This window comes from Pongo pygmaeus, chromosome 19 (genome assembly GCF_028885625.2).
Source record: "Pongo pygmaeus isolate AG05252 chromosome 19, NHGRI_mPonPyg2-v2.0_pri, whole genome shotgun sequence".
Lineage (NCBI taxonomy): Eukaryota > Metazoa > Chordata > Mammalia > Primates > Hominidae > Pongo > Pongo pygmaeus.
In genome coordinates this window covers 52,841,723-52,868,085 of record NC_072392.2, presented here as the reverse complement: position 1 = coordinate 52,868,085, position 26,363 = coordinate 52,841,723, and the positions used below count along the sequence as shown (strand labels likewise).

Genomic DNA, 26,363 nt, shown 5'->3' with positions numbered 1-26,363 from the left:
GACTGAGGGTGTGCTCAGGGTATAAACGGCCCATTCCATACATGTATGGTTTCTTTACTGTCTCCTGTCTCCGGAAAAATATCAGTACCCATTGTAATACTACATGACATATTCAGATTCCTTTTAAAATTAACTTTTTTTTATTTCCAAAAAAAAAAAATTTTAAGTAGAATTGACAAGTCAGAAAGATGAGTAGCTCTTAGCTTTGAATATTGCCTGTTAAACTAATAAGTTTAAAAAGCACAGGTCTGGGCTTAAGGTCACACATACATGGATTCAAGGCCTGGCTTGCCCTTTAGTAACTGGGTGACTTTGGTATATTACGTAACTTCTCTGAAGGTCAGCTCCTCACATGTAACATGGAAGTTATATACCTCACTGGATATGAAGATGCCTTATGTTAAAGCACCTAGCACAGTACCTGACCCATACCATGTGCTCACTTTAATACTACTTCTGAAAATCTGGTAATCACCCAGGAAGCCCTACCTCAGAGCAATTCAATCAGAGATTCTGAGGTTAGGGCCTGCGAATCGGTTTTAAAACAAAAGGAAAAACCTCCCCAAATGATTCTGGTGGGCTGCAGAGGTTGAGACTCTAGTCTAGTAGAAAAGTATTGGGCTGGAATTATGGAACCTAGCTTCTCCTCATCGTCTTGCAATCAGCCTTGTCCTGTTGTCCCCAGTCCTTATACTCCATCTCAGTAAAACAAGGAAGATGGACCTCTCTGAGGTCCTGTCTAGCACTAAATAAAATAAATAAATAAATAATCAGAGAGAGGAGTTTTGTAGAACCTCACCTTTCTGATGCCTCAGGATGTTAATCAGAGCAGACCTTGTGAGTTCCAAGGACTTGCTTTAAGAAGTCGAGGACCTCCTGGATTTTTTAAAAGCTGAAATTAGACTTTTGGAAACATCTCTTTGGCCAAACAGATTTCTAAAGCATTTATATTTTTTTCTAGGTAAAAAGCAATGCAGTCCGGGCCCTTGGAAATTTGCTTCATTTTCTGCAACACTCTCATATAGAAAACCCACATTTGCAGAAATTATTGAGGAGTCTATCCAGGCCCTAATTTCTACTGTTCTAACAGAAGCTGCCATGAAAGTCTGATGGAATGCTTGTTATGCAATGGGAAATGTATTTAAAAATCCTGCCCTTCCTTTAGGTAAGAAAGTTTCCCTTCACTCCCTGGTGGAAAGCCTCTTGGGACAACACACACCAATCTACATCGTTGTTAAAGATGTTTGTCACATGTTATTTATCATAGTATTAGGAAAAAATGGAGACATACTGAAAACAAGTTTAGGGGAACATTGAAATACATCATTACCTATACAATGGGATATATAATGGGATATTTTGTTGCCATTTAAAATTACTTACAAGAATTTGATAATCTGGAAAAATACTTATGATGTTAAACAAATGAAAGCAGGTATTAAATAATTTCTACAGAATGATTTCAATAGATGGGTAGAAAAAAGACTGAAAGGAAATTGGACTAATTATTAACAGTGATTGCCTCTGGATGGGTAGGATTTTTTCTGTTTTCATTTTCTCAATTGTCTACAATAAGCATATATTGTTTTAATGGTCAAGAAAACAGGAAGGAAAAAAACTGGAATGAGAGGGAATATAAACTGGAAATCCCCTGTGAGCTGTGTACAGAAGTGGATGCCATTAATAAATGTCAGGAGAGCATCTGTCTCTAAGTAGTGGCATGCCATGCACCTTGATATGTCATTCAGGACCAGTAGCTGCTTAGGTGTATGGATTGGAGCCTCCAAACCTCGCTCACTTTGAATGCCAGCATTCGCTTTATTGCGTCTCTCTCTCTCAGAAGATCAGAGACCTAAGGATGTGTTCCTGGAGAGGAGAGCACGCATCAAGTGAGGGGAGTCTGGCTCTGCTCCCCTTTATTGCCCAGAGCGTCTAGGCAGACCAGTCAGCTGGGAGTATGTGAAGTAGCCTCCCGGCTTCTTCCATTGAGGAAGTCACCTAAGGGTGACCTTTTGGGTTGGAACCCATTGAGGTGGATGTCCGCCTTCTGGAGAGCCAAGAAATCCTTGAAACCAGGGCACCTCAGTGGTGGTTGGCTCCTACCTGCCTTCCTGTATGGCCCTTGCCCTCAGCCTACTAGAGAAAGAAGTTTACCTGCATGACTTGGAGGGAAAGGGAAGCTCCAAAGAGGCAGGAAGTTTGAGAACTAGAAAGCATCCAGTAGCAGAGCTATCAAGAGCCACATAAGAAAAGGGAGCTAGAAACTGATAAAGGACTCTGGGCGGGTTGGATTGTGAGTGTCTCGTAGCTCTAGCAGTGGCCCATTGTCAATGGCAGTGGCATCCGCCAAATGGAAAGGGCCTGCTTGCCTGTCTTCAAAGGCAACAGAGAAGCCGGGAAGAGCTGGGAGGGTTAAGAGAAGCTGCATTCTACTCTGTCACCCATCTTGAGGAGTAAGGACACCCCAAAATGGAGTGGGTAGCAGTAGCTCTGGTAAGGAGGAAAGCAGGCTGATTTCCTAGGGCCTACAGGTATGGAGAAAAGATAGACATCTGGGCATCTTTTTCTTGAAATTGTAAGTTTTCTTTATCTTTGCAATAAAACGCATGACTTGCTATGGCCAGAGCAGTGTCTGGATGCTGTTGCAGGCGAGCATGCAGTGTGTGGTTTGCACACAGCTCAGAAGTGCCCAACTGAGAGGATAGGTGGGGTTGCAGTTCAGTCCACGCTCTGCCCACGAAGCCATACCCCCATGGGACAGAATTCTCCCAGAGAAGAAGCCTTTTTCTGAGTCACCAAAGGCCCTATATCGGGTAGCAGAGGCTCTAAGCAAGTGGCAGGCTGAGGTAGGGAAAGAGGGAGGTTTGGGGACTGGCACCTGGCCACTTACCTAGGATCCTACAGTCAGTCACCACCCTTGTCTCACAGGATGATTGTGAGAATGAAGTGAACACATAAAATGAGTGTCTTGAGCACTAGTGTTTAAGCTTCCTTCCGCCCCTCTCCCTCTTACCCCACCTAGTTCTAAGCCTGCATTTGTTTTAGTGACTGTGGATTCTTTCTAGGGACAGGCCCATGGACCTTCCAGGCCTACAATGCCCTGACATCGGTCGTGACATCATGCAAGAACTTCAAAGTGCGCATCAGATCTGCAGCTGCCCTTTCCGTCCCGGGGAAGAGAGAGCAGTACGGGTCTGTTGACCCGTATGCTGGGATCTGGAATGCATTGGTCACTGCCTTACAGAAGAGCAAAGACACCAGAGACTTTTTGGAATTCAAGTACTGTGCCAGCCTACGGACCCAAATCTGCCAGGCACTGATTCACCTCTTGAGCTTGGCCAGTGCCTCGGACCTCCTTTGTATCAAAGAAACCCTTGAACTGAATGGGAATATGGTCCAGTCCTATATCCTACAGTTTTTAAAATCAGGAGCAGAGGGAGATGACACTGGAGCACCCCACAGCCCACAGGAAAGAGACCAGATGGTCAGAATGGCCCTTAAGCACATGGGCAGCATCCAGGCACTGACTGGAGACACAGCCAGAAGGGCCGTCATGGGCTTTTTAGAAGAGATCCTGGCCGTTTGTTTTGACTCATCTGGATCACAAGGGGCACTCCCAGGGTTAACAAACCAGTGAAGATCCCACCGTACTTTCTAGATGTCGAAGGTGGCAATAGGAAGACCTGAGCTTGAGCATAAGATCTGTGGGATTTCATCTTAGGGGCAGGAACAATCCGTTCACTATTTATTTAGAATGACTTAGCAGCCATTTAAATTTTCACAGAGGGCTCAACCACCTTTGGAGTGGCTCCGTAGCACTGGCCATGGTCAGGGTTGTTGGAACATCTGACCTGTGCATCCAGGAGCCGAGGAGTCAGGTTGTAATATGGGCCAAGCAGACAGGGGCTTTGAGGGCATTTAGTCTCAGAAAAAAAAAATGTAGAAGGATTTCGGAATTAGAATTTTGTATATTGTATCTGTAGTTTTGTAATAAACTAACGAATAATAGTGTGTCCACAATCTCCTGTTGTTACCAAGTTGTATTTCTAGCAAGCTGCAAGCAGAGCTGCAGTTCAGCCAGTTTGTCCTGGCCCAGCTGCACAGGACGCGAGGATGCTGACAGTTCCTCACAGCCACACAGGATGCGAGGATGCTGACAGTGCCTCACAGCCGCACAGGACGCGAGGATGCTGACAGTGCCTCACAGCCGCACAGGACGCGAGGATGCTGACAGTTCCTCACAGCCGCACAGGACGCGAGGATGCTGACAGTGCCTCACAGCCGCACAGGACGCGAGGATGCTGACAGTTCCTCACAGCCGCACAGGACGCGAGGACGCTGACAGTGCCTCACAGCCGCACAGGACGCGAGGATGCTGACAGTGCCTCACAGCTGATGAGCTGCTGCTCTGAGTTTCTGGAGTGCCCATGTTTCCCCGACCGCCTTCCCTGCCACACCGCTCCACAATCCAATAACCAGAGTTAACTCCCAGCAAGCAAGGGCCCTCTAACCTAGGCTACAACATCGACTTCTACCTGAATTTCCTGATGCCCTTTGGGAGAATGTGATCCCACACACTAAATATGTGGTTGTTTTGCCACCTTTTAATTTGTGCCTTTAAGAAAAGATCATTTGGTTAATTTAGTTGGTTACAAAGAGGGGTTTCCAATTATATTTTGATAATGCCCCAAAAGTTATGAAAGTAATTTCTACTGAATATGTACATTTAAATTTTGCATTTCTCTGTTGAGCACCAACGATTTATTGGAATTGATTTCAATTAGGAATTTAGGAATATATAAGAAGCAATTAAAGTTGTCCATACTTATCTTTGACGTGGGACAGTTAAAAAGATACAAAAAATGGGTTTTGGTGATATTTTATCATGGTTATTTAGCTTAAAATACACGTGTAAAGGCACGTGTCTTCCATTTTTCTCCTTTGCCTTTTAGCTGCTGTTTTCCTGTCTTCTGACATGTTGGCTGCTCAGAAACGGCTCTCTGGGCAGTGATTGGGGAACAGGGTATTCAGGTTCACTAAAGGCTCAATTTTCCATTGATAGAATATCAATGTCCATGAATGAAGACTGCAAGCACAGCAAAGACACCCATATTGAATGTTCCCTTAAATTGCTTTTCTTTGGAGACAATTCTGAACATGAAGTGTTACAGAGGGCCCAGGAAACATTTGAGCCCACCTGACCCTGTGATGAATCTTGGAACTTCCTTCTCTTGAATACATTCTTAGTAGTAGCTTCTTGGCATTTTCAAAAAAGGAAAAAAAAATGTGGCATAGATAGCTTATTACTGTGATTCTTTGAGTTTTCTCAGGTGAGTTTTTTGATAAAATATTTGTGAAGTGGCCTCATGGTTTCATTTGATGATTCACTCATATACTTTCCTTATCTTGAATAAAATCCCATTCATTTTCTTTTTAAAACTTTAGCTTCTGTAAAGGTTTCCAGATCCTGATGTGGATGTTAATGTTCATGTGCAGAAAAAGAACCATGGCATAGCACCTCCAGAAATTTCAGAAGGCAGTGGTATCTGCTGTGTCCCAACAGTACGCTGATTCTCTTCTCTGCAGCATTGTGGGTGTACATACACCAGAGGACAGAAGCTCCTCAGATGCCTGGGCACGTGCCTCCATAAAGCTGCTGTGGGGAAAGGAAGCCACAGACAATAAACACAACTTAAGCTGATGAAAATCAGCACACAGCCCCACTGGTTCAGATTTCTAATGCAGAATGCCAGATTCTAAATTATCTTTTGACACTTAAAAATTGGGAGGAAGAGTCATCCAGGCACAGATGGCTAGGGCCCTTGTCCATTAGACTACAGCATTATGAGACATTGCTTATCTTACTCTTTGAACCTTTTCTGTGACGAGTTAAAAAAAAAAAAAAAAAATTCCTATCACCTTCCAGAACTCAAGAAAAGTGCCTCTTCTGAGGTTGGGTGCCGTGGCTCATATCTGTAATCCCAATAGGCCAAGGCGGGAGGATCACCTGAGCCCTAGGAATTCTAGACCAACCTGGGCAATATAGCGAGATTTTGTCTCTACAAAAAAAAAAAAGAAAATTAAAAATCAGCTGGTTGTGGTGGTGCACACCTATAGTCCCAGCTACTCAAGAGGCTGAGGTGGAGGATTGCTTGAGCTCTGGAGGTCAAGGTTGCAGTGAGCTGTGATCACACCACTGCACTCCAGCCAGGGCAACAGAGTAAGACCTTCTCTCTAAACAACAAAAAAGGAAAACTTCTATAGCGCACCAATGCAAAGGTGTCCTCGATTTTGATATTTGTGTATGAATACAGACCATAAACAAAAACCTCACCATCTTTCCAGCATAAGAGCTAAGTAAATCAAATACTCTGGTTCATTCAGCCTTTGCTGCATTGATATAGTGCAGTGGTTAAGAGCTTGGGCTTAAATCCCGGCTGTGCAGCTTTCTACCTGTGAAAGTTGCTTAACCCCTCTGTGCCTTATTTTATTCATCTGTAAAATGGGGATAAAAGTGCCTACTTCATAAGGATGTTATAATGACTAAAATAGATAATACATAGAAAGTTCTTAGAACAGCTTCTGGCATTCAGTAAATGTCAGGTATTTATTTCCTTGAATTTTCAGAGCAGTAGGCAGAAATACTGTCAACACATCATGAGCCTTTGTGATGGCAGTTAAACAGCTGGAATCTTGTAGGTCAGGTGCTAGCTGGCATGGCTCGGGAACCTGGATCAGAAAGATAAGCAGCAGTGAGGGAGAGGTGCTGCTGCAGGACCTCTCTATCCTACTAGGAACAGCCCTCTGTCTAGCCCCCACGGGTCCCTCCCAGGAAAGAGAAGGGACTAGAAGTGGGAGAGGCCACACACACTCAACAGGGGAGTAGGAACCCCCTTCTTGGTTCTGCCTTATGACCCATTCCTGAGAGCCAGTCTTCAGGAATCACATCTCCAGCTTGCACACGCTCAGGAATTACTCCTGGTTTTGAAGGGCAACTCCTCTACTTAATGACTACACCCTTGGGCAATCACTTGACCACTTATCTGGAAAGGGATACCAGCACCGCACACAGTTGTTCAGGAGTAGCTCCTGGCTCAGAGCCTGGCATAGAGAGAGGGGCTCAGTGACAGATGGTGCCTCTTGTTACACTTTTCCTGGGTCTTCTCCCTGGGCTGGAATTTTTCTGCTTCTACTCACTGGAGTAAGATCCCTAGAGTGGGATATTGGAGAATGTCTGTCTTGTTCTAGTATGCACCTTGAGTCCTCAAGCCTAGGCTGAAGGGATCCTCAGCTCCAGGAACATGGACATTATATTAGGGGTGGGGCCAAAGTCTTGGAAAATGAGCACTCATTCAATTACCATTTCCGTCCAACACACCTGAGCACCACAACACCGTAGCCCACAGCCGTGGCTCACGGGACTCATCGGGAAAGAATGCGGTGGCGGTGCAGCCTCTCTCCAGGCATACTGCGTGAAAAAGCCCCTCCTTGAGAATGATTGCTTTACAGTCTCCACCATGACCAGCCAGGATTTGCTGCAGGAATGCAGGAAAGTCCTATTAATAAAATGCAATCACATTAGTGGGTCAAATAAGAAAATACAAATGGTCATTTTTATGGATGCTGGAAGAGTGATGAAATGCAGTATCCTTTTCTGATCAAAATTATTTTTAAAAAAGAATTCAAAAAGATAATTCATTAGCATAATGAAATATACCTATCTTAATAGGGACTTCTGGAAGCTAAAAGACTCAGAACCAAGACAAGCAAGAATGATATCACCAATATTACCTAATACTGTACAAGAATTAATGGCCAATGTGATTCGATAAACCAAAAATCAAAATTTTCAAAGTTTTTTTTTCAAAAAGAGGTTCCAAATTATGATTGTTTGCAGAAAACCAGTCTGAGTGATTGGATTCACAAATCCTTGTGTGCAGAAAACCAAGAAAGTAATAAAACCAAAATTCAGAAAGTAATTAAACCAATATTCAGAAAGTAATAAAACCAATAAAAGTTCTATAAGGCAGCTGGTTACAAAGTAAATATACCAAATCAGTAGCTCTTCTATATATCAGCAATAACCAATTTGATTTTTAATAAAAATTTTAATAATAAAAATACCTGAGAATAAATTTAACCAAGCTTATGCAAGGATTCTGAGGAAAAAAAATAAAAACTTTTACCAGTGGTCATAAAAGAAGATTTTTTTAAATGAGAAGATATATCATATTACTAGACTGAAGGACTCAATCTATTAAAAGGCTACTTTTCTCCAAATGTACACATTTCATAAAATTCCCATCAAAATTAGAATTTTTTAAAGGACAAAATGATTTTTTTTTTTTTTTTGAGACAGAATCTCACTCTGTCACCCAGGCTAGAGTGCAGTCATATTATCTTGGCTCACTGCAACCTCTGCTCATGGATTCAAACAATTCTTATGCCTCAGCCTCCCAAGTAGCTGGGATTACAGGTGTGTGCCACCACACCTGGCTAATTTAAGGACTAAATGATTCTAAAGGTCATCTGGAAAAGTGAAAACAAAAATTCAAGCCAGGAATCAGGCTTACAGCTACCACACTGTGGGAGAAAAGAGAAATTTCTCCCCCAACTAGTGTGCATTTTTCAACCTTTAAAAATCCATGCTTTTGTTTTTTAAATAAAAATCCACCTCCCATTCTCATTCCAGTCATACTCCATCCTGTCTTTCCCACTGAATGCTACTATGAATCCTGGACCACAGGCAGCAGCAGCTAGCTCTGAAAACAAAGTGGTAGCAGGAAGATCCGGGAAGGAAAAGAGAACTCAAAACACCACCAAAGTGGCAGTAAGTCTGCCATTTTATTCCCCCTCTGGGGTCTCCTGGCCTGGACTCAAAGATGAGCCACAACCTGGAATTGCATACCAGATGCAGATAGAAAGAGCTCTGAGCCTCTGTTTCTGACCCTAGGAGAGAGCGAAGCACCCTTATAGGTCAGCGAAAGTGGGGAAATCCTGTGTTTGCTGTCTCTTTTCTCCCCACACCAGCCCCTAGGCAATCTCACTGCAGCAGTGGCAGCCAGGCAGGTGCCTAGAACTTCAAGGGAAGGAAACTCATCTCTCTGCCAGGGGAAGAATGGTCCCAACAGCAAGGAAGTCGTGCCCATGGCTTTTTTCTCTCTACACAACCTTCCATGCTTGGCTGTGGAGGCAGACAGTTGCAGAAACTGTAGGGCAGAGCAGTACAGTTAAAACCCTGACTTTCTAGCCAGGGGACCGGAAAGAGGGACCCCTGAGACTGTAAAGTGTTGAGATTTCAGAGAGGAGGGAACGCAAGAAGGCAATACCCTAAAGCTGTATGTGAACTCCTGGGCTCATGCCCAGGCATTCCATGTGTGGATCTGACCAAAGGCTTTGAGAACTGATCCGTGGGACAAGCCACTGTCCAGTCTCGTACCTGCCACTGGGTGGCGCACACACGGGACGGATCTGAACAGCGCAGCAAAGGCTCTGAAGCTTAATTGACATTGAACCACAACCCGCAGGAGGCCGGTGGGAACTTGTGGACTGAACCTAACCAGGACGATTGCCTGCCAAAGCAAAAACACAGGCTTCCAACATGGCCCATATTCTCATAACACAAAATTAGAATGTTCAGGATACCGTCCATAACTACTTGACATGTAGAGAACAGAGAGAACCTTAATTTCCTGAAGACACTCCTGGGCTCAAGGGATCTTCCCACCTCAGCCTCCCGAGTAGCTGGGATTACAGGTGCCTGCCACCATGGCTGGCTAATTTTGTATTTTTAGTAGCGACGGGGTTTCTCCATGTTGGGCAGGCTGGTTTCTACATTTCATGTGAAGCACTAAATATATAATCCTAAATAGACTATAAGAACCTAGGTGTTTTGTAATCCCCAAAGCAACTACATTTTCAACTTACACAAAAAGATATGGTTAAAAAAATCAGTGAATTAAAATGGAATTCAAAAAAATTCAAATAATCCAAAGGAAGGCAGGAAAAGTCAAAACAGGAATGAAAAACACAGGGAAAAATAGAGAACAAATAGAAAACAAACAATAAAATATTAAATGCAAATCCAAACATATCAACGACTATATTAAATTTAAAAAGTTGAAATATGCTAATAAAAAGGCAGAGATTGTTGAATGTAAAAAACTAGCGAATGAAAAACCCAACACTCAACTATATGTGTCTAAGAAACTCATTTTAAGTAAATAGTATAGATTAAAAATGAAAGGACAAAAAAGAAAGATATATCATACAAATACTATCAAAAGAAATCTGGAGTAGTTATATACCATCAGACAAAACAGACTTCAGAGCAAGGAAATTTACCAAGGATGGAGAGGGACATTACATAATGATAACAAGGTCAATTTTCAGAGAAAACATTAACAATCCTAAGCATCTATGTACCTAACAACAGAGCTTCAAAATCCATGAGGCAAAACCTGACAGAACTGAAAAGAGAAATGGCAAATCAGCAATTACAGTTGCAGACCCCAACCTGCCTTTCTCAGTAATCCCTAGAACAAATAGATCACATTCTGGATCATAAAACAACATTTTTTTTTCTTTTTTAGACAAGGTCTTGCTCTGCTGCCCAGGCTGGAGTACAGTAGAGCAATCTCAGCTCACTGCAGCCCAACTTCACAGGCTCAAACGGTCCTCCCACCTCAGCCTCCCGAGTAGCTGGGACCACAGGCTTGTGCCACCACACCTGGGTAATTTTTGTATTTTTGATAGAAATGGGTTTTGCCATGTTGCCCAGGCTGGTCTCAAAATCCTGACCTCAAATGATCCACCCGCCTTGGCCTCCCAAAAGTGCTGGGATTACAGGCATGAGTCACCGCTCCAAACCCGTAAAACAAACCTTAACAAATTTAAAAGAACTGAAATAATACAAAGCAAGGTCTCTGACCATAATGGAATTAAATCAGAGATCGATAACTGACAAAAATCTCTAAATACTTGGAAATTAAATAATATACTTCTAAGTAATCCATGGGTCAAAGGAGGTAGTCTCAAAGGAAATGAGGATATTAGAAAATACTTTAAACTGAACAAAAACAAAAATACAATAAATCAAAATGTGTAGATCCAGCTAAAGAAGAGCTTAGATGGAAATTTATAGCATTTGATGCTTATTTTAGAAAAGAAGGAAGGCTCAAGTCAATAATCTAAACCTCAGCTTTAATAAACTAAAGAAAAAAAGGGCAAAATAAACCTAAAACAAGCAGAAAGAAGGAAGTTTTGGTAAGTTAAAGAAGCCACTCTCAAAAGGTTACATATTGTATAAACACATGACATTATGGAAAAGGCAAAGCTACAGGGACAAAAAACAAATCTGTTGGTGGCCAGGGATTGGGGTGAGGCAAGGATGCCATGACAGGGAAGCATGAAGCAGTTTTGTGGGAGTGATCAAACTGTTCGGAACCTTGATTGGGGTGGGGCTGCAAAACTCATAGAACAGTATACCCCCAAATAGCCTTTTTATTAAAATAATATTCTCTCTCTCACTGTTTGGAATCCTGATTGGGATGGGGTTACAAAACTCATAGAGCAGTATACTCCCAAACAGTCTTTTTGTTAAAATAATAATTTCTCTCTTGCTGTCTCTCTGTCTTTCTCTCTCTCTCTCATACACACACACACACACGCACACACGCACGCATGCACAATCTCTTTCTCACCATGCAGACTGTGTCTGTTCTCCACTGCCAACAGTATGCCAGGTATAATAAGACTAAATATGTTTTTTGGTTGAATTAAAGCCATTCATTCAAAATGAATCACTGGTACCCAAAAGATGGGGTCTAACTTACGTTTAATTATAATGGGAATAAGTAGCACTTATTGACTGCTTTTTAATTTGCCAAGTACTGCAAAAGATTCAGATGCATTATTCAAATGCATTTATAACTCTTAGATCATTCTGTTCTTTATAATGGTATATTTTGTAGCCATTTTTATTTCTTGAAATTTCAAGTCTTTTTGGTTCTTTTTGATTCTTTTGGCAAACTTTCTTAAAAGTACAAGATCCCAAGTTGCACAGGTAAATAATAGCAATGTAGCAAAATGACCACCAGATGGAGACAGAGAACACAAAGTTATTCGGACGCAAGGTTTTGCCAGAGTTGTTTCTCAGGCTCAGAAGGCACAACACCTGGCTATGAGGTTGCTCCCATTAGGACGCTGGTTCTCAAACCTGGCTGCTCATTAAAATCACCTGGGGACATTTACACTCCTGATGAACAGCCCCCTTCACCCCACCCCTGAGTTTTGTGGTCTGGAGTACGGTCTTGCCACTGAGAGTTTTAAAAGCTGCACAAGTGATTCTAGTTGCAGACAAGTTTGAGAACCACTACTTTCAAACATGCAACAGTGGAGGGCCTCAAGCTGGTGTGTTTCAGAATCATCTGGGGAATTCGTGAAAAACAGAGACTCAGGCTGTTGTAGCCTTCATTCTTTTGAGAAGCAGTGTATTCTGAAATGATGACATGCTAAACTTACAATAGTTAAAAAAAAAATCAGTACTGAATCTGATACAAGGCCAGGTGTGGTGGCTCACACCTGTAATCCCAGCACTTCGGGAGGCCAAGGTGGGAGGATCGCTTGAAGCCAGGAGTTCAAGACCAGCCTGGTCAACATAGAAAGATCCCATCTCTACAAAAGAAAAATTTAAAAATTAGCTGGGCATGGTGGCACACACCTGTGGTCCCAGCTACTCGGAAGGCTGAGATGGGAGGATGGTTTGAGTCCAGGAGGTCAAGGCTGCAGTGAGCTGAGATTGTGCCACTGCACCAAGCGTGGGTGACAGAGTGAGACCCTGTCTCAATAAACAGATAAATCAGATACAGTCTCATACTAGATTCTTTTCCAAACTGGGCCAGTGGGTTTCCTCTCCAGAGAAGTACAGGCCACACATGCTGGCAGGTGCTGGAAGAGTTTCTAAAGCCGTGTTTGGTTGTTCCATTTTGGGATGTTAAGAAAAAGGCCACTCAGCCCGGTGGATTCCCAGCCTTCATGTAGTCTACTCCCCAAACTTGTTTTTACTCTCTTTTATGAAACTGTTTAAATTATTTTATTTATTTTAATTTTTAATCTATTTTTTTTTTTTTTGTAAAGATGGGGGACTTGCTATGTTGCCCAGGCTTGTCTCAAACTCCTGGTCTCAAGCCATCCTCCTGCTTTAGCCTCCCAAATTGCTGGGATGACAGGTGTGAGGCACTGTGCCCAGACTAAATTATTGTAATATTACAGCTATTATAGATTAGGTTTCTAAATAACATTTGTTGTTTTTCCATATCATAAAAGTAATGAATCTCCATTGTGGAACATTTGGAAAAAACAAAACAAGACACACATGTAAGAAAAAATTACCTATTCTCCTACCACCTGGAGATAATCACAGTTATTTTGATATATTTCATTACAGATTTTTTCATGATATGTGTACATGTGTGTATGGGTATACACTCTTAAGTGTGCGCTTACACGTGCTCCAAATGTGTGTGTGTGCACATGTGCACAATCCAATCTACATCGTGGGGAATCTACAAAGTTGTGGTCACAGCGTGGAGCCAGCCCCACAGGCCTCCCCAGAGACAAGGCCCTGGACTGCCCCCAAGTCCTCCCGAAAGGGACATCTGTGGTGGTGGTAGGGCCAAGATGCCGTGAGCAGCCACCTGGAGGCCCCGAGCCACCTGGAGGCCCCGAGTACTCAGCGTGAACCAGGACGTGGAGGGGGAGGGGAAGGGCAGAGTGACAACCCGTAGGAATGCTTGCTTTTCTTTCCAAGCACAAGGGACCCTTTTCTCCACCGCAGCTGACCTGATGCTTATGCCGGGAAGGAGAAGGGGCAGACTCCGTCCTCCAGGTCCCTCAGGAGGAGAAAGGGACCAAAGTGGGAGACGGGTCTGAGGTCTGAACTTGACCCTGCACTCGCATCAGTTTCTCCGGGTGGGGGCTGGGGAGGGAGGAGGCAGCCGAGGGCCCTCACCCACTGCAGGCTCTTGTGGATCATGTCTTCATCTGTGATCCTGTAGTAAGTGAGGGTTTTCTTCACGTGGTTCAGAGTGTTACGGAGAGCTTTTGTTCTAAGCTTATTTGCCTGGAGAAAGGAAAAAATGATCTTACTAGCACCAAAGGGTGTGGTAGATGGAATAATGGCCCCCAGAGATGGCCACATCCTAATCTCCGAAGCTGTGAATATGTTATTGACATGGCCAGGGGGAACTGAGGCTGCAGAAGGAGTTAAGGTGGTTAATTAGCTGACTTTAAAATAGGGAGATTCTCCTAGACTGTCTGGGTGGCCCAATGTGGTCACAGCATTCTCAAAAGCAGAAGAAAGGACAGAGAAGAGAAGAGTGAGATGTCACCAAGGAAGAAGGCCAGGGAGATGCAACCGGGCCGGCTGTGAAGGTGGAGGAATGGGCCACCAGCCAAGGAGGGCAGGCGGCCTCTAGAAGCTGGAAAGAGCCAGGAAATGGCTGCAGCCCCCAGGCTCCAGGAGGAACGCAACCCTGCCGACACCTTGGCATTAGCCCAGGGAGACCCCTGTTAGACTTCTAACCTGCAGAGCGGCGAGATAGTAAGTGTGTTGCTCTGAGCCTCTAAGTTTGTGGTCATTTGCTGCAGCAGCCATAGGAGGCTCATCCAAGGAGGATCCCAGCTCCAGCCCCTGGTGCCCTGGGGTGGGTTCTGCAGGACACCTGGTGTGGAACTGGAGTTTCCTTCCCGGGGCCTGCCCTGCCTTTGCAGACTGTCCCCTCTGCCTGGAACCCATCCTGGCCTCGGGCATGCTCGTGCAGTGGCCTCTCTGAGCTGGAATATTGCCACCACTCCTTCCTCCTGTGCCAGCGACTCTGAGCTCCGTGTCTGACTCAGTCTGATGCCCGCCACCCCAGCCTAGGTTTGGAGGTCAGGCAGCCCGGGGTTTCAATTCCAGCTCTGTGGCAGCATCAGGTTCCCCACCGTGGAAAGGACACAGGAATCCCTCTCTCGCACTGCTTTCAGGAGCTGGTCTACAAGAAGACTGCTCTTTATAAAACACTGGGGAGAGTCCTGGGGACTTCCTACAACAGGCTCTGCCAGCTCCAGTCCCACAAGTTAGGGGTCACTGAGCTCCTGCGTTGGGCACACTTCCCTGGTTACACTCACTCTTGGCTCTCACATCCCTGAGCTCCACTTGCAGCATAAGGACATCCAGGCCTGGTGTGGGGAGCCATTTCTTCCCCAGGAGTAGGTGGTGGGGCACTGCCGTGTCTCCTACAGCCCTGCCTTCCCCAGAGAAGGCACAATGTTCCCTTCTGGGGTGGTCCTCCTGGACTGCGGTGGGCCCCAGGCATACACATTTAGGTCCCCAAGTCAACTCAGACTCTGCCCTATGAAACTAAAAATAAAACAACACTGAAGTGTAGGATGCACAGAAGGAAGGAAGTCTAAGAAGTTCTGATTTTTCATGGCTCAAGGTCACCTTGATGCTTTTATTTAATAGCATTTTTTTCTCTCCTCTCCTAGATGCACCTGTTGTGCTGGTGCCTTAAGTGCATTTGCGGTCGGCCTCTTGGCCCATCTCTCATGGGAACGAGGATTCTGTGGTCAAATACACTGGGCAGATGCTGCCTACTTCATCCCCCTCACTGAGAGTCGAGGAGCAGCCCATCAGCACATTAAAGGCTCTGGTAAGTCCTACAGTAAAGAAACTGGTTTAACAATGTTTTCCAGTGTGATCTGACCACAGTCCTTTGTTTGCACATCATAGTAACCTCCAGCTGAGAATGCTTCTTATAAAATGCCAGCCTGGAAATTCTCCAGGGGTTTCCCCAGATCAGCAGGTAGGTAACGGTAACGCTGGAAGGCATCCCGGGTGTGGGACAGACTGGGTGCTCTGCATGGAGGTGAGTGGCTGAGGTCTCCTCAACTTGCTTGAGCTTTGAGAGGGAGTGGCAGCTGTGGGCCTCCCTGGGTGCCCCCAGCCCAGTCCAGGCCCCATCACCGTGGGTGGGCACAGCTGGTGGGCAAGCCTGGGTGAAACTCCCTCACCTTCCTGACTCCTGGCCGCAGGTGCAGCTTGACACAGTGGTGCCAGCCCATTGTGGTCCATGGGCTTCAGGTCCCGGGTAGAGAACAGCAAAGGGTGTGAATGGGAAATCGGGGAGACGGAGCTGCCAGGGCCTGCAGGTGCCTGGGCCAGCAGATGCCCTTGTCCCCTGGGTCTCCTGGCTGGGTCCATTCATGGCCCCTGTCACAGAAGCCCCTCGCCCCACACCTCCAGACAGAGGGAGTGAGGGTGGCATTGTGGTGCAATCTCCCCTCCCACAAACATCCTGGCCCAGGGCAGCTGTCATGGGGCCTCTGTCAGGACAGACTTTCTCTCCTCATCATCCTGAAAGCCAGGTGGCTCACCTTCCTCTGAGCCTCCCTCCCCACCCCGCTTTGGTCAGGCCCTTCCCTCGTCCTGACTCCCCTCCCCCATCTTCCCGACTCCCCTCCCCCATCTTCCCAGCACGGCATCCTGAGAGGCCACGTCCCTCACCGACCCTAAATCCACATAACCCCGGGTCACCGTCCGAGACCAGGCCCCATTTCTGGCCATATTTGTCACAACTCCCAGTCAGTCCACAGAGGTCACACAAGCTGATCGGCCACAGAGGGTTCCTCCACAAGATGGCACCCCTCACTCACTCTGCCTTCGGTTCCTTTAGAAAACCCAGCCAAGCGTGCAGACCCAGGGACACACAGAAGGATGGGCAGACAGGGGCTTCGCTGACCTCAGCAGGCTCTTGTTTCTGAAAACTGCATTTTTTTTTTCTTCTGGGCTGGAGCACAGGGCTGTAGGGAGGCAGCTGTGGCATCTGTGGGGCGCAGCCGGTAACCCCAGAACATTATTCAAAGATGCACTGCAAGGCCTCTACCCAGCTGGGTCAGGGAGGCAGTGTGGCTGCTCATACCAGGTTCATCTCCAACGGGAGGCTGAGTCTCCCTCCCAGGCCGACCCCACCTTGGTTTGGCAGAGCTCCGGGGGATTGGGAGGCTCCCAACCACCTACTTCTCTGCCACTGGAAAAGGGCAGAAGTTTGGGGGCCTGGCTGGCTTGGTTTCTGGGCTCAGCCCCTGTATTCACTAGCTAGGAAGTGGATGAGTACTTTTCACCCTAAGCCTCAGCTTCATCATCATCTGCGCCTCAGCCGGGCGCAGTGGCTCACACCTGTAATCCCAGCCCATGAGCCGAGGAGTTCAAGACCAGCCTGGGCAACATAGTGGGACACCGTCTCTACAAAAAATTTAAAAATTAGCTGGGTGTGGTGGCACATGTCTGTGGTCACGGCTACTAGGGAGGCTAAGGGAGGAGGATTGCTTGAACCCGGGAGGCAGAGGCTGCAGTGAGCCATGATCGTGCCACTGCACTCCAGTCTGGACAACAGACTGAAACTGTTTCTCAAAATTTAAAAAAAAAAAAAAAGGGCAAGGATGTAAGAGTCCCATCTTCCCAGGACTGGAGTGAGAGGGAGGGAGACGATGTGGACACAGGGCCTGGCAGGCAGAGCGTTTCCTCCCCTTCCCTGCACGCCAGGCCCCTGTGAGATGCCAGAGAAGTGGCTGAGGTCAGGTGGGCATATGTGAGCTGTGCCCTGCACTGTGGGGCTGCCTCTGGGACAGGGCCTGGCTCAGTGGCCCCATGTGCACCCACAGTGACATGGCTGCTCTTCCAAACCCAACTCCCTCACCCTGGCCTCTTGCCTTTCCCACCACGTGCCTCGAGTGCAGAGTTCTGGGAATCTGGTGGCCCACCCTGTGCAGGGAGTGCCTGACCACTGTGTCTTATTCTTACAATTCATATATATTTGTTTGTTGTAGCTCAAAATGTTTTCACTGGGTCCTGTCTCTTGACACATTTCACTTGCATACCTTTGGGCCACCAGAAGTTTTGGCATGTCTGTCCAGTGGCTCTGGTTGTCCCACCTCCATACCCCAAGACACCCGTGGGGGCTAGGCTGGGGGCACTGCCACACTGGGACGGAGTGATGCCTGCTCTGTCCTTCTGACCCCTGGACTGTGATGGGCCCTCTGCTGCCGCCTCTCCACTCCTTCACCCGGCAGGTCCCTGAGCACCCTGAACAGCCACACATTTGGCCAGAAGCAAAAAGACCAGTGGGCACTGCCTGAGGCCGTGTCACTGTGCTGCCAACGGCTTCTGTGCCCAAACAGGTGGCTTCCCTGGCCCTGACCCGGGGTTCCCACCAGTGCCTCCACCCAGCCCTCTGTGGGGCTGCCCTCCCACGAGTCTGACCTCTGTCCACAGAAGGGGGAGGGCAGAAGGCCGATTCCAGGTCAGGGAGCTGTTAGGGGGGCTCTTGGATAGACCCTCCCCAGCTAGTGAGTTGGCAAGAGACAGAAACTGACCCCATGGTTTAGGGGCGACTCCCACGGGAGGGACAGGAGGAGTAAGCCATGAGAGGAGGCCCTGGCTGTTGCTGGCACTGAGGGGATAGATGGGGAGGGTCTGGCTTTGAGAGGAGAGACTCTCCCCAAAACCCCAGCCCTGCCCCTCCCTGGGCCTCTCAGATGCTGTTGCTGGTGAAGTGTTCAGGAGAGGAGATTTTGATTCTCAAGTATCATCCAGCCTGAAAAAGGAAGTTTTGACACAGGCTGCAATATGGATGAAGCCTGAAGACATTCTGCTGACTGAAAGAAGGTAGACACAAAAGCACAGATAGTGGGTGATTGCACTTACATGAGGTTCCTAGAATAGTCACATCCATGGAGAAGGAAGCAGAATGGCGGTTGCCAGGGGCCGGGGGAGGAGGAACGGGGAGCTGTTGTTTAATGGGTCCAGTTTCAATCTCGCAGGATGAAGAGGCTTCTGGAGATGGGTTGCACACAGTGTGAAGGTACTGAGCATGACTGAACTGTACCCTAAAAATGGGTGGGTGGGTTGGGAGTGAAGGAGCAAAAAGAAATGGTTGAAATGGGAAATTTATACTTGTATATTTTAGCACAATAAAAAAACCCAAGAGTCTCCGAGGACTGGCAGTGCTCGTTGAATGCTCACAACAGCCACGTAGGGCAGGGACAATCAACCCTATTTACAGATGGGCAAACTGAGACTGACCCTTAGAAGAGCGGACAAGCAAGGGTGCACCCCGGGGCGTCCAGCCTCCCCCAGGCCCTCCAGAGGCCTGTGCCAGTCCTGCTTCAGCTTGCCCACCCTGGGCCCCTCCCCACACCCCAGCCCCAGCTCCCCACGCCCCAGGACCCCAGCTCTTCCGGGAAATGCGCCACGTCCCCGTCCCTGCAAAGCTGGATTTACACAGAGAAAGAACTGGGGACTGCGGGAGCCACCATGGCTCGGGGCCTCCCATCCCCACTTCCAATGCCTGAGGGATACACCCCTAAGTGGACCCCCAAGCAGACCCCCCATCCTGGAGAGATGCGGGGGTCTTCGCTCCGGGGGGGGCACTGGTCATCCCCACCTTCAGCTTCCGGTGGCACATTTGATGCTAGGGAAACTCCAGGCTGGCAGCCTGCAGGCCCTGGTGAGTGCCCGGGCCCAGCGCAGACACCCCTGCAGAGCGGTGGAGGGGCCCTGGAGAAGCCTGAGCAGGACTGTCACCAGGCAAGGTCCACATCCTGAGCAGGATAGGGTTTGACGCTGGTTTTCTGAGTGACACGGCTGGGGCCACAGCTGGGCTGGGGCTGGTGGGGTTGGGGAGGGGTCTCCCATCCCACCCCCACCCCGTACAAACCGATTCCTCGCTGGACTGCGACCTCTTCCGGCCTCGGTTTCCCAGCCAGTCCCGGGCCGGGCGGGCACCCTCGGGGGGCGGGAAAAGGTGCCGGAGTGCCCCCTGCTCGGGCCTCGGCCCCGGGACTCTGGCGCTTGCCTGCTCCATGGGGCTCGGGGCTCGGTCCGGGAGAAGGGGGATCCTTTCTGCCCCGGGGCAGCGGGCGCAACCGGTGGGCAAAGGTCCGCGGCCCCGGAGAACGCCGCGGCGGGGTCCACGGACACCAGAGGAGGAACCGCCAAGGTTTTTCCAAAGGACAAGCGGCCCGGCCCGGCAGTCCTCCTAGTTCTTCGGCCCGCGCGCCACCCGGGAGGCCGAAACGGCCCCAGCCCTGGGCCCCCTCCCCAGCCCGCCCCAGCCCCGACCCTCCGCTGCGGGTCCCTCCCGGAGCGGCCGGCCAGCGGGGAGCGACTACGCTGCCGGCTGCAACGAGTGTCTCCCCGGGACGCAGCTCCACTCTTCCCGGGAACAAAAGTGGCTGCCCCCGCCTGAGCTCCCAAAGAGCTGGCGGGCAGGGAGCGGGCGCCGCGCCGACTCCCCGGAGCCCAGACCCGGAAATGGGACACCCCCAGCGGGTGCCCCCAAACTTCCCACCTCCCTGGTCCGGTCGGGGGAGGGGTCGGGGCCGGGGCCGGGGCCGGTGGACAGGGCGCGGAGAGCTCATGGAGCTCTTAGGGGTCTGCGGCCCCGCGGCTGGGGGTTGTGGCAAGGGAGAACGCGACGACGCGAGGGGGAGGGACCGAGGGCACCCCGAAGCCGGGACCGCCAAGCCGGAGCCAGTGGAGGGGCGCGAAGTCGGCGAGTTGGAAACTAACTGCAATCGTCCACTCGTAGCCTTGGGCATCCGGCTCGTTCTCTGGCGGCTTGGCGGGCGGCTGCACAGGGCTGGACCTGGGCTGGATCCTCAGGCTCCGAAGATATGGTCCCCATCCTCGTAGTCGTGACACTTGGGACAAGTGGAGAGCCATCGGGACAGGGACCCACAGAACGCACACTCACACGTTCCTGCAGGTGCCAGCACATGCTGGGCTCCGTTCGCTCTCACGGGACACACACAGGTGTGCAAGGACAATGCAAGTGCACACACACGTGCAGACACGTAGTGGAAGCATCCACTCGCTCACACCTGTAGGACACACACACACAAACATATGCACACATACAGAGTTGGTTGAGGATGCTGTAACACAGTACACCCCCTAATGCGCGCGCGCGCACACACACACACACACACACACACACACACACACACACACACACACACACACACATGATCAAGGGCACCCAGGGCAGAATCTTCCATACCCCCAAGCACCCCTAACAAGACGCACAAACATGCACCCATAGAAGTAATCAGGGGACCCTGGGCACAACTCCCTCTCTCCTTCCCCATCTACCAGGACATGGAGTCACACTCCTAGGCATGTGTGGACAGGCTGCCTACACACGGACAGGACATGTACATGCTCAACTGTACAAGGACACTGCGGGCACACTGTGCGCACACATATTCTCAGGTCACATAAACACAGCACTCTGTAACCTGGAGTCAGTCCCTTACTTGGTCAGTGAGTGGGCTGAAGCACCCACTGGGACAGGGTGGCTGAGAACCAGGACAGGGCCTGGTCAGGAGGGGTTGAGGGCAGGGCCTGGGAAGTGAGTGATGCAATGAGGTTGGGCATCATTGCATTGGTACCACCCCCCCACCCAACCACCCACTCCAGGCCTCCTACATAATCGGGTCACTAAACAAATCCCAGAGGGCCCAGCCCCAGCTGTTGCCTGGCTTTCCAGAAACAGAACTCGGTTGGGAATGGCTGCTGCTTGGACAGATCTGTCCCCAGAAAGCCATGGGCAGGGATGGAGTCCTGTGTACCCTCTGGTTTCCACTGACACATTTATCTACCAACATTCTGTCCAAGTCTCCTCTTTGGAGCCCTCACCAGAATCACCCTTAATGGAGAGTCACAGGGAGAAGACGTCCACCCACGCATCAGGAGACAGGCCTGGAACAGAGCCTTCCTGCACAGCCTCAGAAGGGACCCACCCTGCTGACACCTTGATCTTGGACTCGTGGCCTCCAGTGCTGCGAGATGGTAACATTCTGTTGTTGAAGGTGCCCAGTCTGTGGTACTGTAAAACAGCCCTAGGAAACTAACACAGCCTGTTAGCCCACAGATGGTGGAGAGATGGAATGCTCAGTGGAGCTCCAGGCTTACTGTCTACAGCTCTCAAAGTGCGCTACGGGACCCTTGGGCAAGGTAATTTTGGGTGGTTCAAGGTGAATAATTTCAATTGACATAATAATGTATTTATCTTGCTGGGTAAATCAGGGGTCCTCACCTGTTAGGAACCAGGCTGCACAGCAGGAGGTGAGCAGCCAGCCAGGGAGCAAAGCTTCATCTGTAGAAAGAGCCGCTTCCCATCCCTCGCATTACCGCATGAGCTCTGCCTCCTGTCAGACGAGCGGTGCCATTAGATTCTCATAGGAGCGTGAACCCTACTGTGAACTGCGCATGCCAGGCTGAGTGGTGCCATTAGATTCTCATAGGAGCGTGAACCCTACTGTGAACTGCGCATGCCAGGCATCTAGATTGCATGCTCCTTATGAGAACTTAATGCCTGATGATCTGTGACTGTCTCCCATCACCCCCAAGTGGGACCATGTAATTACAGGAAAACAAGCTCAGGGCTCCCACTGATTCTATATTATGGTGAATTGTGTAATTATTTCATTATATATTACAGTGAAATAATACTAGAAATGAAGCACACAATAAATGTAATGGGCTTGAATCATCTCCGCATCATCCCTTCCCCTTCTGCCGGGTCCATGGAATAGTTATCTTCAAGAAAACTGGTCTCAGGTAGCAAAAAGGTTGGGAACCACTGGTGTAAATGCTTCAAGGAATAGTTAAGCAACTTAAGGTTTACATGCTACAAAAAATGCAGGTTTAAATGCTAATAAAAATGGGTGCAAATGAAAACACTCTCTTGCTGTGGTCCGAGGAATCTTAAGCATTCTATCAGAAAGACTTGCAGCTTGGAGCTGCAGCTGCCTTCCCACATCCTGTCCACTGTAACCCCTACAACACACACACACACGCAGACACACATGCGCATACATACACATGCATATACCTGTACGTGTGTGCGCGCGCGCACACACACACACACACACACACACACACACACTGTGCTTCATACCCTCACTAGGGTTGCCTGGGAGAGAATGCTTTTTTTTTTTTTTGAGATGGAGTTTCACTCTTGTTGCCCAGGCTGGAATGCAATGGCGCAGTCTCAGTTCTCTGCAACCTCTGCCTCCTGGGTTCAAGCAATTCTCCTGCCTCAGCCTCCCGAGTAGCTGGGATTACAGGCATGTGCCACCATGTCCGGCTAATTTTGTATTTTTAGTAGAGATGGGTTTTCTCCATGTTGGTCAGGCTGGTCTCGAACTCCCGATCTCAGGTGATCCGCCCACCTCAGCCTTCTAAAGTGCTGGGATTGCAGGCGTGAGTCACCACGCCCAGCCAGGAATGAATGCTTTTAGGAGAAACGAAGACAACTCAAGCCCCTTGTTCTCCTGGTGTTTGCACAAGTACCTTCTCCACAGACCATGCTTCAGTCTCTTTCTTAGTTCTCCTTCTTACTGAGAGAAGCAGAGCCCCAGCATGTACCCAGATGCTTAGGGCCCAAGCCAAGTGTGCAAGCTTCCTGGGGAGCCTACTGAGTTGAAGGCACTGCAGACCCTCCCCAAAAGAAGCATCAGTTTTCGGTGGATCCTTGAGCCCAGGAAGGCAATAGACGAGACATCACGGTTCACCGGAAGAGGCAACAGAAATGCAGCAAGAAAGGGCAGTAGTCAAAGGTTTTATGCTCCATGAGAAGGGGTTCTCAGGGCTCTAAGCAGCAGGCAGACTTCATTGCATGAGTGGTTAGGTGATGGTGACCTACAGTTTTCATTGGGAACTGGGATCAAGAGTAACTCGACCTCCTACTCATGCACGTCTCTCTCTGTTTGTGTTTTGTGTCTCTCTCCCCATCTCTCACCCTCCTTATCCTCTCAGCCTCCACTGTCTCTCTCCCCATCTCTCTTCCTCTCTCTCATTCCCTTCTCTTCATCCCTCTTTCTCTCTCCTTCTTTTCCAGTTCTCTCTCCCTCCTCATCTTGCTGCATGCCACTGTTCAGGCTCCTGGGGCTCCACGTGGATGGGCGGACATGGGACTCCTAGGCTAATTTTCATGGCACAAGCACAGGGCTGCAGGACCTTGGTCCCCCACCTCCCAGCACCCTCAAAATGAGAGGTGTGGGGTGTGCCCGTGCTCTCCTGGGTGGGTGCCCCATGCTCCAGGAAGCAGAAACTGCAGGACAAAGCTGGCGCAAGTGACATGCCCTCGTGGCTGCCAGCTTCCATCTTGGGATGTGCTGAGGCCAAAGCAGAGGACACCTGCCCAGGACCCACTCTGCACCAGGGTGGGGGTAGGGGTGGGTTTGGGGGTGGGAAGGGTGATGGGAGCAGCCACTGCAAAGCAGTCCCTGGCTGGCTTCCTGCCCTGCACCCTGTCATGCAAGGCATCTCTTCCCGCCCCCACCCCTGCCCCTCACCACCTCCACCCCTAGGCTGTCCAGATCCAGGCTCCAGAAGTCTCCCAGGATCCAAGAACTAAGGGCAACCACTGGGTTCTGCAGCCCCTCTGGATCCTGGAGAAAACTGACCCACTATTCTCATACTGGTACAACTTCTTCCAAGACCTCAAAACTGGACAATGTGAACTTGTCTTGTTTCTTGTCTCTTCTTGCTAGGGCTGTCACTGGGACAGTCCAAAATGGGGGGTGGGGGGAGACAATGGATGAATGGACTTCCCGCCACCAGCATTACCGCCTCCTCCTAAACATAGTCCTGAGAGCTCTATTTCCTGGTAAACTTCCCCCTTCCCACCCTGGTCCAGAGAAGCCCAAAGGCCAGCACCCTCCACCCACCCTTCCTGGGGTCCACTCTACTGTCTTCTTGCCCAGATGTCTTAACCTGGCTTTACCAAGCTAGAACAGATAGCAGGGATGAGCCCCCAGCCTCTGCCAGGAAGATTTGCCAAAATGATCTGTTTAGAAGCAGGGACAGTGACGGGGCCTAGGGATGACCCCAGAGTTGTCACTTAAGCAGCAAGAAGGGCAAGGAGCCCTGTTTCCTGCCCGTACCCTGGGAGAACTTGGCCAGGGCTCCACAAAGCCCTGCAGGGGCAGGAGGAGAGCAAATCCACCCTTCTCTGGAGGAAGTCACCACCATCCCCAGGAAGCAGCAGATGGGGGTGCACTGGCAGAGCCCTCGCATGCTATAGGGCAAGGCCAGCAGATCTGTACTTAGCCTCAGCCCAAGGGAGCTGCAAGATAGAGTGAGACCCTCACAGGTTTGGCTCTGTGTCCCCACCCAAAACTCATCTGGAATTGTAATCCTCCTGTGTCAAGGGAGGAATCTGGAGGGAGGGGATTGGATTTGGGGACAGTTTCCCCCTTGCTGCTCCCCAGATAGTGAGGCAGTTCTCGGGAGAGCTGATAGTTTCAAAGTGTGGCACTTACCGGTTCTGCACTCACTCCCTCCTGCCATCTTGTGAAGAAGGTGCCTGCTTCCCCTTCCCCTTCTGCCATGATTGTAAGTTTCCTGAACTGCAAGTCGATTAAGCCTGTTTCCTTTATAAGTTACCCAATCTCAGGTATTTCTTTATAGCAGTGTGAAAACAAATGAATACAGTCCCCTTCCCTGAGGTGCCTTCTCCTTAGGCAACCAGCTGCCCCCATGCTCCTCTTCTGCCCCCTGGTATTTCCTTTCCCCTCATGAGGCCCAAGTGATCCACATGGCCAGCCCCAGCCCCATCCTACTGCAGGCCTGTGTGGCTGCTGGAGAGGCTGGGCTCCTTTTCTCACCCCGAGGCTGCCTGATATGCTTTCTGGATCCTGGAGAAAACTGACCCACTATGCTCATACTGGTGCAACTCCTTCCAAGACCTCAAAACTGGACAACATGAACTTGTCTTGTGTCTTGTCTCTTCTTACTAGGGCTGTCATTGGGACAGTCTGAGATGGGGGGTGAGAGGAGACAATGGATGAATGGATGGATGCATGGACAGTAGTCCAGGGAGATGTCCCTGTGTGTCCTGAACTGGGCCCTTCCTCCAAAGAGAAGCCTTCCTGAGTAAGTTTATACAATCATCCCTTGGTATCCATGGAGGATTAGTTCTAGGGTCCCCGGGGATGCCAAAATCCATGGATGCTCAAGTCTCTGACATAACATGGCCTAGTATTTACATATAAGCTATGCACATCCTCCCGTAGACATTAGACCATCTCTAGATTATTAACGATGTGTAATACAATGCAGATGCTATATAAATGGTTGTGATACTGTATTGTTTAGGGAATGACGACAAGAACAAAGCCTGCACATGTTCAGTAGAGACACAACCATCCAATTTATTTTCTGAATATTTTCCACCTGCTGTTGACTGAATCCATAGATGCAGAGCTCCCAGATATGAGGGCCAAGTGTGCTTTGAGAGTAGGGTGGGTGA

The 26,363-nt window shown here is 49.1% G+C and overlaps 2 protein-coding genes across 2 annotated transcripts in view; one reads left to right on the top strand and one right to left on the bottom strand.

Annotated features, from left to right (window-relative positions):
* The window catches only part of LOC129016548 (HEAT repeat-containing protein 6-like), a 36,134-nt gene extending 32,114 nt beyond the window's left edge, over nucleotides 1–4,020 (top strand). Inside the window, 3 exon segments of the mRNA XM_063655429.1 lie at nucleotides 962–1,022; nucleotides 1,025–1,165; nucleotides 3,066–4,020. Coding sequence (XP_063511499.1) covers nucleotides 962–1,022; nucleotides 1,025–1,165; nucleotides 3,066–3,637 — 774 coding nt within the window. The 3' untranslated portion in view covers nucleotides 3,638–4,020.
* Nucleotides 3,789–20,767, bottom strand: LOC134738767 (transcription initiation factor TFIID subunit 4-like). The gene is made up of 6 exons (XM_063657045.1): nucleotides 20,563–20,767; nucleotides 19,761–20,469; nucleotides 18,749–18,930; nucleotides 14,012–14,122; nucleotides 7,379–7,556; nucleotides 3,789–6,729 (listed from the first exon to the last, which is right to left on the bottom strand). The coding sequence occupies exons 1-4, from the start codon at nucleotides 20,765–20,767 to the stop codon at nucleotides 14,115–14,117; spliced, it is 1,104 nt and encodes a 367-aa protein (XP_063513115.1). The 3' UTR covers nucleotides 3,789–6,729; nucleotides 7,379–7,556; nucleotides 14,012–14,114.
* Between the last annotated feature and the right edge of the window lie 5,596 nt (nucleotides 20,768–26,363).

What these genes read in the sequence shown, in the direction of transcription:
- LOC134738767 (XM_063657045.1), bottom strand. Translation starts at nt 20,767, where the DNA reads ATGGCTCTCCACTTGTCCCAAGTGTCACGACTACGAGGATGGGGACCA. An exon ending in CCACTGGCTCCGGCTTGGCG is followed by an intron (nt 20,470 to 20,562) that starts GTCCCGGCTTCG and finishes CAGACCCCTAAG; the next exon opens with AGCTCCATGAGCTCTCCGCG. An exon ending in CGCAGTCCAGCGAGGAATCG is followed by an intron (nt 18,931 to 19,760) that starts GTTTGTACGGGG and finishes ACCCATTTTTAG; the next exon opens with GGTACAGTTCAGTCATGCTC.